This window comes from Pleurodeles waltl, chromosome 4_1 (assembly GCF_031143425.1).
Source record: "Pleurodeles waltl isolate 20211129_DDA chromosome 4_1, aPleWal1.hap1.20221129, whole genome shotgun sequence".
NCBI lineage: Eukaryota > Metazoa > Chordata > Amphibia > Caudata > Salamandridae > Pleurodeles > Pleurodeles waltl.
In genome coordinates, this window is record NC_090442.1 from 501,060,567 (window position 1) to 501,074,278 (window position 13,712).

Consider the following 13,712-nt stretch of genomic DNA (forward strand, 5'->3'; position numbering starts at 1 on the left):
CTTGGGTATTTTCTTGGAGGTGAGTTCTGTGAGGGCTGTCACTATGGATCCACATCCCTTCACAAACCTCCTGCAGTACCCAGTCAAGCCAAGGAATGCCCTGACTTGAGTCTGGGTTTTTGGAGCTGCCCAGTCCAGAATAGTCTGGATCTTAGACTGGAGTGGCTGAACTTGGCCTCCACCTACAAGGTGTCCCAAGTAAACCACAGTTCCCTGCCCTATCTGGCATTTGGATGCCTTGATAGAGAGGCTTGCTGATTGCAGAGCCTTCAAAACCTTCTTCAGGTGGACCAGGTGATCCTGCCAGCTAGAGCTAAAGACAGCAATATCGTCAAGATAAGCTGCACTAAAGGACTCCAAACCAGCAAGGACTTGATTCACCAACCTTTGGAAGGTGGCATGGGCATTCTTTAAACCAAAGGGCATAACAGTAAACTGATAATGCCCATCCGGTGTGGAGAATGCTGTCTTTTCTTTTGCTCCTGGTGCCATTTTGATTTGCCAGTACCCTGCTGTTAAGTCAAAGGTACTTAAGAATTTGGCAGCACCTAATTTATCAATCAGTTCATCAGCCCTTGGATTGGGATGGGCATCTGTCTTGGTGACAGAATTAAGTCCTCTGTAGTCCACACAAAACCTCATCTCTCTCTTTCCATCTTTGGTGTGAGGTTTGGGGACTAAGACCACTGGGCTAGCCCAGGGGCTGTCAGAGTGCTCAATGACTCCCAATTCCAGCATCTTGTGGCCTTCCACTTTGATGCTTTCCTTAACTTGGTCAGACTGTCTGAATATTTTGTTTTTGACAGGCATGCTGTCCCCTGTGTCCACATCATGGGTACACAGGTGTGTCTGACCAGGGGTTAGGGAAAAGAGCTCAGCAAACTGTTGCAGCACCTTCCTACAGTCAGATTGCTGTTGGCTAGAGAGGGTGTCTGAATAGATCACTCCATCAACTGAGCCATCTTTAGGGTTTGATGAGAGGAGATCAGGGAGAAGTTCACTCTCAGCTTCCAGGTCCTCATCTGTTACCATCAAAAGATTCACATCAGCCTTATCATGGAAGAGCTTAAGGCGGTTCACATGGATCACCCTCTTGGGGCTCCTGCTAGTGCCTAGGTCCACCAGGTAGGTGACCTGACTCTTCTTCTCTAGCACTGGGTAAGGGCCACTCCATTTGTCCTGAAGTGCCCTGGGAGCCACAGGCTCCAGAACCCAGACTTTCTGCCCTGGTTGAAATTCAACCATTGCAGCCTTTTGGTCATACCAAAACTTCTGGAGCTGTTGGCTGGCCTCAAGGTTTTTACTTGCCTTTTCCATGTACTCTGCCATCCTTGAACGTAGGCCAAGTACATAGTCCACTATGTCTTGCTTAGGCTCATGAAGAGGTCTCTCCCAGCCTTCTTTCACAAGAGCTAGTGGTCCCCTTACAGGGTGGCCAAACAGAAGTTCAAAGGGTGAGAACCCTACTCCCTTCTGAGGCACCTCTCTGTAAGCGAAAAGCAGACATGGCAAGAGGACATCCCATCTCCTTTTGAGTTTTTCAGGGAGCCCCATGATCATGCCTTTTAATGTCTTGTTGAATCTCTCAACAAGGCCATTAGTTTGTGGATGGTATGGTGTAGTGAATTTATAAGTCACTCCACACTCATTCCACATGTGTTTCAGGTATGCTGACATGAAGTTGGTACCTCTGTCAGACACCACCTCCTTAGGAAAACCCACTTTGGTAAAAATACCAATGAGGGCCTTGGCTACTGCAGGGGCAGTAGTCGACCTAAGGGGAATAGCTTCAGGGTATCTAGTAGCATGATCCACTACTACTAGTATGTACATGTTCCCTGAGGCTGTGGGAGGTTCAAGTGGACCCACTATGTCCACACCCACTCTTTCAAAGAGGACCCCCACCACTGGAAGTGGAATGAGGGGGGCCTTTGAGTGTCCACCTGTCTTACCACTGGCTTGACAGGTGGTACAGGAGACACAAAACTCCTTGACTTTCTGGGACATGTTGGGCCAGTAGAAGTGGTTGACTAGTCTCTCCCACGTCTTGGTTTGTCCCAAATGCCCAGCAAGAGGAATATCATGGGCTAAGGTCAGGATGAACTCCCTAATCTCCTGAGGCACTACCACTCTCCTAGTGGCACCAGGTTTGGGATCTCTTGCCTCAGTGTAAAGGAGTCCATCTTCCCAATAGACCCTATGTGTTCCAGTTTTCTTGCCATTGGACTCTTCAGCAGCTTGCTGCCTAAGGCCTTCAAGAGAGGGACAGGTTTCTTGCCCCTTACACAACTGCTCCCTTGAGGGTCCCCCTGGGCCTAAGAGCTCAACCTGATAAGGTTCTAACTCCATAGGCTCAGTTCCCTCAGTGGGCAGAACTTCTTCCTTAGAAGAGAGGTTCTCTTTTTGTTGTTGTGTTGCAGCTGGTTTCCCAGTTGTCTTTCCTTTCCTCTTGGTAGGCTGGGCCCTTTTTCCAGGCTCCAGCTCTACTTTTTCACCCTGAGCCTTGCACTGTGCCCTTGTCTTGACACATACCAGTTCAGGGATACCCAGCATGGCTGCATGGGTTTTCAGTTCTACCTCAGCCCATGCTGAGGACTCCAGGTCATTTCCAAGCAAACAGTCTACTGGGATATTTGAGGAGACCACCATCTGTTTCAGGTCATTGACCCCTCCCCACTCTAAAGTTACCATAGCCATGGGATGTACTTTAGTCTGATTGTCAGCGTTGGTGACTGGATAAGTTTGTCCAGCCAGGTATTGACCAGGGGAAACCAGTTTCTCTGTCACCATGGTGACACTGGCACCTGTATCCCTCAGGCCTTCTACACTTGTCCCATTAATTAATAGCTGCTGCCTGTATTTTTGCATGTTAGGAGGCCAGGCAGCCAGTGTGGCTAAATCCACCCCACCCTCAGAGACTAATGTAGCTTCAGTGTGACACCTGATTTGCTCTGGGCACACTGTTGATCCCACTTGGAGACTAGCCATTCCAGTGTTAGCTGGAGTGGAGTTAGAAGTGGTACTTTTCTTGGGACAGGCCTTGTCTCCAGTTTGGTGTCCAGGCTGATTACAGCTACGACACCAGGCCTTTTTGGGATCAAAGTTTTTACCCTTGTACCCAAAATTGTTTTGTGAAGAGGCTCTGGGCCCACCCTCCTGTGCAGGTTTTTGGGGGCCTGAAGAAGACTCTTTACTATTTTTGTTTTTGGATGTCTCAACACTCTTCCCCTGGGGAGGCTTTGTGACCCCTTTCTTTTGGTCACCCCCTGTGGAAGTCTTGGTCACCCTAGTCTTGACCCAATGGTCCGCCTTCTTTCCCAATTCTTGGGGAGAAATTGGTCCTAGGTCTACCAGATGCTGATGCAGTTTATCATTTGAACAATTACTTAACAGGTGTTCTTTCACAAATAAATTGTACAGCCCATCATAATCGTTTACACCACTGCCTTGAATCCAACCATCCAGTGTTTTCACTGAGTAGTCCACAAAATCAACCCAGGTCTGGCTCGAGGTTTTTTGAGCCCCCCTGAATCTAATTCTATACTCCTCAGTGAAGAATCCAAAGCCCTCAATCAGGGTACCCTTCATGAGGTCATCAGATTCTGCATCTTTTCCAGAGAGTGTGAGGAGTCTATCCCTACACTTTCCAGTGAACATTTCCCAGAGGGGAGCACCCCAGTGAGATCTGTTTACTTTACTTTTCTGGTTGCACAAGCCCTCTGAAAAGCTGTGAACCATTTGGTGATGTCATCACCATCTTCATATTTAGTTACAATCCCTTTTGGGATTTTCAACATGCCAGGAGAATCTCTGACCCTATTTATGTTGCTGCCACCATGGATGGGACCAAAACCCATCTCTTGTCTTTCCCTTTCTATGGCTAGGAGCTGTCTCTCCAAAGCCAACCTTTTGGCCATCCTGGCTAACAGGAGGTCATCTTCACTGAGGTTATCCTCAGTGATTTCAGAGGTGCTGGCCCCTCCTGTGAGGGAAGCAGCATCTCTGACTATCACAGTTGGAATCAGGGATTGAGGGTCCCTGATCTCCCTAATTAGGACTGGAAGGCGGGAATTCTCCTACAAGTCACTATCATCATCCTCTGGGTTGTCATCCTCAGAGGGGTTGGCTTTTTCAAACTCTGCCAAAATCTCCTGGAGCTGTTGTTTGGAGGGTCTTAAGCCAACTGGGATTTTCTTTATATTGCAGAGAGACCTTAGCTCCCTCATCTTAAGATGGAGGTAAGGTGTGAGGTCGAGTTCCACCACATTCTCATCTGCACCAGGCATTATGTTTCTAAAAGTTGGAATACTTTTTAAGAATCTAAAACAATCTCTAGAACTTAATTCAAACTTTAAAAGAAATGCTAACAGAGACTAACACAAGGCCTTAGCAGGACTTTTACAAATTTATAAAAATAGCACAAATTGTAAAAAATCAGTTTCTAATGAAATTTTTTGGAATTTGTCGTGTGATCAGGTATTGGCTGAGTAGTCCAGCAAATGCAAAGTCTTGTATCCCACCGCTGCCACCAATGTAGGAAGTTGGCTCTGTATGCACTATTTCAAAGTAAGGAATAGTATGGACAGAGTCCAAGGGTTCCCCTTAGAGGTAAGATAGTGGCAAAAAGAGATAATTCTAATGCTCTTTGTGGTAGTGTGGTCGAGCAGTAGGCTTATCAAAGGAGTAGTGTTAAGCATTTGTTGTACACACACAGGCAATAAATGAGGAACACACACTCAAAGACAATTCCAGGCCAATAGGTTTTTGCATAGAAAAATATATTTTCTTAGTTTATTTTAAGAACCACAGGTTCAAATTTTACATGTAATACTTCAAATGAAAGGTATTGCAGGTAGGTACTTTAGGAACTTTGAATTAGCAAAATATCATATACAGTTTCCATATAAATGACATATAGCTATTTTAAAACTAGACACTGCAATTTTCACAGTTCCTAGGGGGAGTAAGAGTTTGTTAGTTCTTGCAGGTAAGTAAACCACCTACGGGGTTCAAGGTTGGGTCCAAAGTAGCCCACCGTTGGGGGTTCAGAGCAACCCCAAAGTTACCACACCAGCAGCTCAGGGCCAGTCAGGTGCAGAGGTCAAAGTGGTGCCCAAAACGCATAGGCTTCAATGGAGAAGGGGGGCCCCGGTTCCAGTCTGCCAGCAGGTAAGTACCCGCGTCTTCAGAGGGCAGACCAGGGGGGTTTTGTAGGGCACCAGGGGGGACACAAGTTAGCACAGAAAGTACACCCTCAGCAGCACGGGGCGGCCGGGTGCAGTGTGCAAACACACGTCGGTTTCCAATGGAAATCAATGGGAGACCAAGGGGTCTCTTCGGCGATGCAGGCAGGCAAGGGGGGGGGCTCCTCGGGGTAGCCACCACCTGGGCAAGGGAGAGGGCCTCCTGGGGGTCACTCCTGCACTGGAGTTCAGATCTTTCAGGTCCTGGGGGCTGCGGGTGCAGAGTCTTTACCAGGCGTCGGGATCTGGGAGTCAGGCAGTCGCGGTCAGGGGGAGCCTCGGGATTCCCTCTGCAGGCGTCGCTGTGTGGGCTCAGGGGGGGCAACTCTGGCTACTCACGGTCTCGCAGTCGCCGGGGAGTCCTCCCTGAAGTGTTGTTTCTTCACAAGTCGAGCCGGGGGTGTTGGGTGCAGAGCAGCAAGTCTCACGCTTCCGGCGGGAAACGCAGTTGTTTTAAAATTGCTCCTTTGAAACAAAGTTGCAGTCTTGGGTGAACAGGGCTGCTGTCCTCTGGAGTTTCTTGGTCCTTCTAGAGCAGGGCAGTCCTCTGAGGATTCAGAGGTTGCTGGTCCTGGGGAGAGCGTCGCTGGAGCAGTGTCTTTAGAAGTGGGGAGACAGGCCGGTAGAGCTGGGGCCAAAGCAATTGGTGTCTCCAACTTCTCTGCAGGGTTTTTCAGCTAAGCAGTCCTTTTCTTCTTAGGTTGCAGGAATCTGCGTTCCTAGGTTCAGGGGAGCCCCTAAATACAGAATTTAGGGGTGTGTTTAGGTCTGGGAGGGCAGTAGCCAATGGCTACTAGCCCTGAGGGTGGCTACACCCTCTTTGTGCCTCCTCCCAATGGGAGGGGGTCACATTCCTATCCCTATTGGGGGAATCCTCCATCTGCAAGATGGAGGATTTATAAAAGTGAGAATCACCTCAGCTCAGGTTGCCTTAGGGGCTGTCCTGACTTTCCAGTGACTCCTCCTTGTTTTTCTCATTATCTCCTCCGGCCTTGCTGCCAAAAGTGGGGCCGTGGCCGGAGGGGGCGGGCAACTCCACTAGCTGGAGTGCCCTGTGGTGCTGTAACTAAGGGGGTGAGCCTTTGAGGCTCACCTCCAGGTGTTACAGTTCCTGCAAGGGGGAGGTGATAAGCATCTCCACCCAGTACAGGCTTTGTTACTAGCCACAGAGTGACAAAGGCACTCTCCCCATGTGGCCAGCAACATGTCTCGAGTGTGGCAGGCTGCTAAAACCAGTCAGCCTACACGGGTAGTTGGTTAAGGTTTCAGGGGGCACCTCTAAGGTGCCCTCTGGGGTGTATGTTACAATAAAATGTACACTGGCATCAGTGTGCATTTATTGTGCTGAGAAGTTTGATACCAAACTTCCCAGTTTTCAGTGTAGCCATTATGGTGCTGTGGAGTTCGTCTATGACAGACTCCCAGACCATATACTCTTATGGCTACCCTGCACTTACAATGTCTAAGGTTTTGCTTAGACACTGTAGGGGCACAGTGCTCATGCACTGGTGCCCTTACCTATGGTATAGTGCACCCTGCCTTAGGGCTGTAAGGCCTGCTAGAGGGGTGACTTATCTATATTGTATAGGCAGTGTGAGGTTGGCATGGCACCCTGAGGGGAGTGCCATGTTGACTTACTCGTTTTGTCCTCACCAGCACACACAAGCTGGCAAGCAGTGTGTCTGTGCTGAGTGAGGGGTCCCCAGGGTGGCATAAGATATGCTGCAGCCCTTAGAGACCTTCCCTGGCATCAGGGCCCTTGGTACCAGGGGTACCAGTTACAAGGGACTTACCTGGATGCCAGGGTGTGCCAATTGTGAAAACAAAAGTACAGGTTAGGGAAAGAACACTGGTGCTGGGGCCTGGTTAGCAGGCCTCAGCACACTTTCAAATCAAAACTTAGCATCAGGAAAGGCAAAATGTCAGGGGGTAACCATGCCAAGGAGGCATTTCCTTACATCTGATATTCCTCATTCGCAATGACCTTCATTGGTCTAGTGACTAGACAAATGAATTGGTGATTGCGACTGAGGAGTCTTCATAATGTGGGGCGAGGCCCCCAAGGGGCCTCCAGTGATCCCAGGGGGCCACCAGAGTTTGACCAACAGAAGCATTATACTGATATCAGGGCTTAGTTTTAAGCTTAAAAAAACCTGGACAGCAGTAAACTGCTCTATGTGGTCCATCACTAACATGTTTTCTCATTTATATCCAAGCTGGGAGTATGTGTCAAAAGGGAAAGGACTCCAAATACTCTTCATAACCCCCAGCTCCACTTCTGTTGATCACACTGTGAACATTTTGTTCACATTGGTAAGGTCTGCATGCCCAGAATAGTATCTGTGGCATCCTGTATTTGATTGCATTTTTAAGACAGTAACAGAACCTAACTGCAATGTTTAAAGTCTACACATATTGAAACGTGTCCAATTTGATTGAACAATTGTGAAAAGTATGTATGGGGCCCGATAATGCTTTTTTTCACTGTTGTGGGATGCAGCACTAAGAAGTTTAAAGACTATACTCCAGTCAAAAGCCAGTAGCCGGTCTCAAAGGAAACAGTTGCCCTGTCTGCCATGTTAGAAGAGCATTATAGCCTACGGCACTTGTAATGCAGGATATTGCATGACAGGATATTCTCTACATTTTAAATGGAGTAACCCATCAGCCAAACTCTAAATCAGGCCTTTTGTCATTTGGAGTTTCCTGACATATAGATGTTTGGGTTTTGCTCTAATGATTAGATTCAGAGCATTCTAAAGTCTAGGCCATATTTTAGTTTGAAAGACTGAGGGACAATAGAGGATACCAAAAAGTGATTTTTGCAAATCACTATTTGGTAATCTCTATTACCAATGTACAAAAATGATATCTGACTCATTAGCAGTTTGAAGTGGGTCAGAAATAGCCCTATCTCCTGAATACTGATGAGGTAGGTTGCTATTTGTTGCCCAGTAGGATTCGCTGACATCATAAGGATGGTGGCCTTCTAGCGTCAGCAGACCATCATGTCTGTGATTGCTTTTAAATAAAACATTTTTTTAAATACAGCCCATTTTCCTTAAAAAAAAATGGGATGCGTTTAAAAATTAAAAATATGAAAAGTTTCATTTTTGATTTTTAAGACTAGGCATTGGTCTGTGGGACCATTGCTTGCTCATTAAAATATTTATTCAACCATTCTCAAAGGGAAGGAATCCCAAAGGGTCCACTTCCCATTTGTGAAAGGGTTACCACCACTCTAAGTTGGCCGTAAAGTGCAAGTGTTTTGTGACCTTATTTTTGTTGCAAAACATTCATACACACCAATGCGAATTGGTATTTGAAAGGGATACCCCAAAAACACCTCTCTATAAAACCGATTTTCTAACCCACATTGCGATTCGGTAATATTGAATACCAATTTGGCTTCATACATAAGAAAAGGCATTTTTGCATTTCTACGAACTGGGACGCTTATGAATGCAACTCTTTTTCATATATCGAGCCCTAGATTCCTATCTGGGGTGTATGTAATATGGCACAAGATTCTGCATAAACCCAGAAGTCTCATCCTGTAGGCTTTGTATACATAAAGATAAACGTGATTCTCTAACAACCAGCCATCAAAGTGTATTCAATACATGCTTTAGTGAAATCTAAGTTTTCTTGTTAAGCATATTGATTTTTTTTCTTTTTAGATAAATATGGATGTGAAAGTGATTCCGAGCTTCCTGGTGTTATTCCTTAGCTCTTTCTTCTGGACTGGGATTCATATGCAATACTATGATGACCTGGATGTTCAGGCCTTTTCAGCGATGTCTTATGAGTGTCCCAGCGAATGCTTCTGTCCCTACAGTTTCCCACGTGCTCTCTACTGTGACAATAAAGGACTGAAAGAAATACCAACAATTCCATCAAGAATATGGTACCTATATCTGCAAAATAACCAGATTGAAACGATTTCTAAGAAATCATTTGCTAATGCCACTGATATAAAATGGATAAACCTAAACAAAAATAACATAACTAATAGAGGGATAGAAAAGAATCTCCTCCGAAGTATGAATAATCTTCTGTTTTTGCTTCTAGAAGATAATAAGCTGGAAGAGGTGCCAGCTCCCTTACCAGCAAGCTTAGAACAGTTACGCCTGGCTCGAAATAAAATTTCTCTGATCCCGGAAGGAGTGTTCAGCAATTTGGAAAACCTTACTATGCTGGATCTGCAACACAACAAGCTGTCAGACAGTGCATTTCAAAGTAGCACTCTTCAAGGACTAAAGAACCTTATGCAGCTCAATGTAGCCAAGAATTCACTCAAGAAAATGCCACCCAGCCTCCCAAGCAACACAATGCAGCTGTTTCTTGACAACAACTTAATTGAAGCAATACCCAAGAACTACTTTAACTCAGTTCCAAAGGTGGCTTTCATTAGATTGAACTACAACAAGCTGTCTGATGCTGGGATACCCGAAAATGTTTTTAATATTTCCTCCCTTCTAGACTTACAACTATCCTACAACCAACTAACTACTGTTCCTCCAATCAATGCTCACTTGGAGCGCCTTTATCTTGATCACAACAAAATAATAAGTAAGTAAATCTTACATCATAACATCCACTAAAAAAATGGAAAGATGTATAGTGAAATGTTCACCCACTGATTTACATTGACGTTTTTCTAGGTCTCACCTGAGACAGAACATGCGCTGTTACTTATGGGAGATTTTGGCATCATAGTAAAAAAAAAAAAAAAAAAAAATGCAACGTTATGCCATGTTGCACAGAAGCTGTGCAGCTGTGTAACACGTCTAAAAGTACTGATAAAGCCAATAATGAAACCTATTGATTTTGCCAGTTGTTGTTTTATTTTCATCTCACTAGTACTTTTTTTATAGTGAACAAAATCATAGATCGGTAATAGTGTTTTGAGAATGTTAATGTAAATGACAGAAAACAATATTTATTTTAAAATGCCAATAAATTCTAAAAATTGTGCTTCTAATGAGGGAATTTTCATGCTGTCTGTTGTGATTTCCAAGACGACATATAAGCTGATGGACAGCATGGGAATTTGAACAGATTAAGCTATCTTTAAATTCAGGTATATGTTAAAATATATTTGCAGTAAATTGCTAATATTTACCTGTGGGTGGACTGTTTTGCTATATTTGGCTGCTGAATTTGCTAGAATGTGGCAGGCATCAAAGTATAAGTGCATGTTTATCAGTTAAATAAATGTGAAAATGTACCATTTTTGACCCCACTTTTTCACAAACCACAAAATAAATATGTACTAATACTAATAAGATGGCCAAAAATAAATATGGATAAATACAGACGTAATTATTAAGAAATAAATATTATAATTATAATGATAAAATACAATCCCAGCATAAAACGTTATTACGGAGGATCCAGCTATATGTAACATATACTGTCTCTTTCACATCACAAGATGGCTCCTTTCCATTAATAGCTGTTCCACATTGTTCATCAATTTAATTATACGAACGGACACCATTGTTCAATCACCTCTCAAGCGGAAAATTATTGTTTGAGGTCATGTTCTTATACGAACTTAAGAAATACTAGCCATATTCAATATCTACGTTCCGGTAAGATACATGGGCAGGCACACAATCGATGCAGCACAGTTTCTTGCTGAAGCTGACAAAGCCTGCAACTGTTCACTGGTGGCTCGTCTGCCCATTTTGGCAGCAGGTCTAGTTGGGCAAAATGCCAAATTGTAGTTGCATCAGCCTTATTTTTAAATATCAACTATAGCTTTCTGCTAGATATTTTTGGTGATTAAGACACACTTTACAGACATTTAACTATGGTTTCTGTTCCCAAGTGTTCCTTATCTCCCATGAAGAAGTGCAATTTTGATTGCTTATCTACCACCAATTTAAAATTGTTATGTACTAGAGGCCACTTGCCAGCGACTTTGATGTTTTTCAAAGCAGAAGACAGTTCTGTCGTCAAGGGGTTTCATTAGGCCTCGTGCTGCATCTCTATCCATATGTATGATTTAGGTGTACCATCTTTTGCATTAACCAAAGAGAAAGCATACCTGATCAATGAGGCTTCTTGTGCTACCTGCTGATCCTTGAGCCCAAATTCAAGCCTCGCCCGAGCGCGAGTTGCATTATTAGGGAGATAAGAAAGCAGCCTGTACAGCTCACCTTGGGAGACATTTAAAAAATTCCCCATTTTTCCCCATAAAACAGAGCAGGTATTGATGTTAGCTTGATTACCTACAGCAAGGGAGCGGTTTGGCAGCTTGCCAAGTGACATCTGAAATGCTTAGATTAGTGCTGGCAGCTTAGGTTTCAGTGTGTTCTGAAGCAGATGTGATCTGCGCTCTTGTACACACACACACAGATATTTATAGCTCGGACTTGTTCTGAACTTACTATAGCCTACATTTCAGACGCCTTTCTTGAAAATTACCACATTTGTTTTGTCAAAATTTATTGCCATGAAATTTTCCTTGCAATTATTGTTCGACACATTTAAAGGTCTCTGTAAACTTACACCTGTTTGATTTCAAAGCACATCATTAGCATGTTATAAAGAGGTTAATAGCTGACTGCCAATGGACGGTGAATGGGATAGCGCCTTGTTTAAGAGCAGGCTCAAGTCAGAAATGAACAAGTTAAAAAGAGTGGCATGGAGGTGTATTGTAACTGTTTCTTCTGAATGAACTTGTTTATTGGCATAGTCAGACAAATCAAGTTGTCTAAAGTGCTAGAGTTCGCTCTGAAAGCCTGTTTGATTAAAAAAAAAAAAAAATTCATTTGCCCAGGCTTCCAGATCACTCAAGATCAAACTGGCAAAGTATATGCCCTCAATGTCTATTAGACTCACTAATCGATAGCTGTGCGGGCTAGTGTGTAGACCTTTTCTTATATATGGGGTGAAAAATCGCTCCTTTCCGTTATTCAGGTGTGGCATCAACCTCCAAACAGTGGTTAATGTGCTTCTGGAAAGCAACTGCCCAATAAAATGGTAGACCATTTATTCTAAGCTGAGGATAGTAGTTACGTCCTTATCAAAACGTGATTGTGAACGCCTGGATTTCATTAAACAGCCACATAGAAATACATGTTCTTATTTGTTCTATGTGTAAAAGCCATGGGCCTGTGAGAGGAAATGCAGCTGTTTAGTGCTCTTGCTCCAATGGCTTGCAGGGTTGCCAGTAACCGATGTTCAAATTTCTCCAGCTTGCCGTACCCTGACATCTGTATTGAAATTCCATTATCAGCATAAATTCTATTAAAAGCCCCTTTCCTCCTGCTATGATTGGCTAGATTCAGATGAAAATCCCCTGTCAAAAGCCCATTGTTTCAGTGAGAAACAGATAATTCTAAGAACTTTTGTTTAATTGAGTTGATAATTAGATTCTTCTGCCGATTTCTTGGTGGTATTTATATATATATATTTAACCACAAGAAGACCCCGGTCTGGCTCATGCATCCAATTTTTAATTTGGGTGACCAGCATAGGTGCGGAGTCAAAATTTAATTTGGCAAATACGAAAGCATGCTTTATTAAACATATATAGAGAGACCTCCCTTCATATGGTCTTTCTTTTTTGCTTTGTCAGCCATCAAGTAATGATCAATTAAACTATTTATAGTTATAGTTATTTATGGGGTGTTGCTCTTTTTTCCATGTTTCCTGGAAGCACATGAAAGTATGTTTTGTCATATAAATTACCATTGCTGCATCCATCTGGAACTTTTTTGATCCTGCTTTTTTCTCCAATAGGATTGAGAATGAATCATTTAAGACACTTAAAGTTTTTTGCATTAGGGGTTGCATTAGGGGTCAAGCAGATTTCCTACTGTGTAACACGTCAGAGCCTTAATAAGTAAATTGACAAGGAGACGCGTTTAGGTCGACAAACCTTTGGACCACGTTTGGGAACTTCCCAGTACGAGATATTTCCTTGGCATCACCAACCAATAAATCAATGAGCAACCAATAATGACAATCAATTTCTCAAAAAACAATCAATAGGAATCAATGATTGAACACGCCATGACCTTTCGGCCATGAATAACCACACCAATTTAGTTAAGTGTTAAGATATTTATTTCCCAATTAGTTACAATTTAATACCATGTCTGTTAACTTCGACATCAATAAACCACATCTGAAACACTTCTAATTAGCAATCAGAGCACAACTTAATCAAGACATAGACTATATTCATTCAGTATTTAGACACAACATTTAATATGAATCAACTTAGCAGAGTCTCATTAGTACATGGTTCAACAAAGCAAGAACTCAGTTATTTGTCTATTTGCACACGGTATTAGTGAATGCCTTAACTAACCTCAAATTAGCATTAGCATGTTGAGCTTCATGCAAAACATTTAGTGAACATGAATTTGGAAAACATCTATACTAAGGCCTCTATCAAAATAGCAGTTGGTACCTAGAAAGAAAAGGCAAACAGACAATCACAATTTGCAT

The 13,712-nt window shown here is 43.5% G+C and overlaps 1 protein-coding gene across 4 annotated transcripts in view; it reads left to right on the forward strand.

Moving 5' to 3' along the window:
• The window catches only part of KERA (keratocan), a 195,688-nt gene that overhangs the window by 58,491 nt on the left and 123,485 nt on the right, over positions 1–13,712 (forward strand). For all 4 annotated transcript variants that reach the window (XM_069228801.1, XM_069228800.1, XM_069228804.1 and 1 more), the window contains exon 2: positions 8,924–9,815. In XM_069228801.1, the coding sequence (XP_069084902.1) occupies positions 8,930–9,815 (886 nt within the window). In that variant the 5' untranslated portion in view covers positions 8,924–8,929. The remainder of the gene's footprint in view (positions 1–8,923; positions 9,816–13,712) is intronic.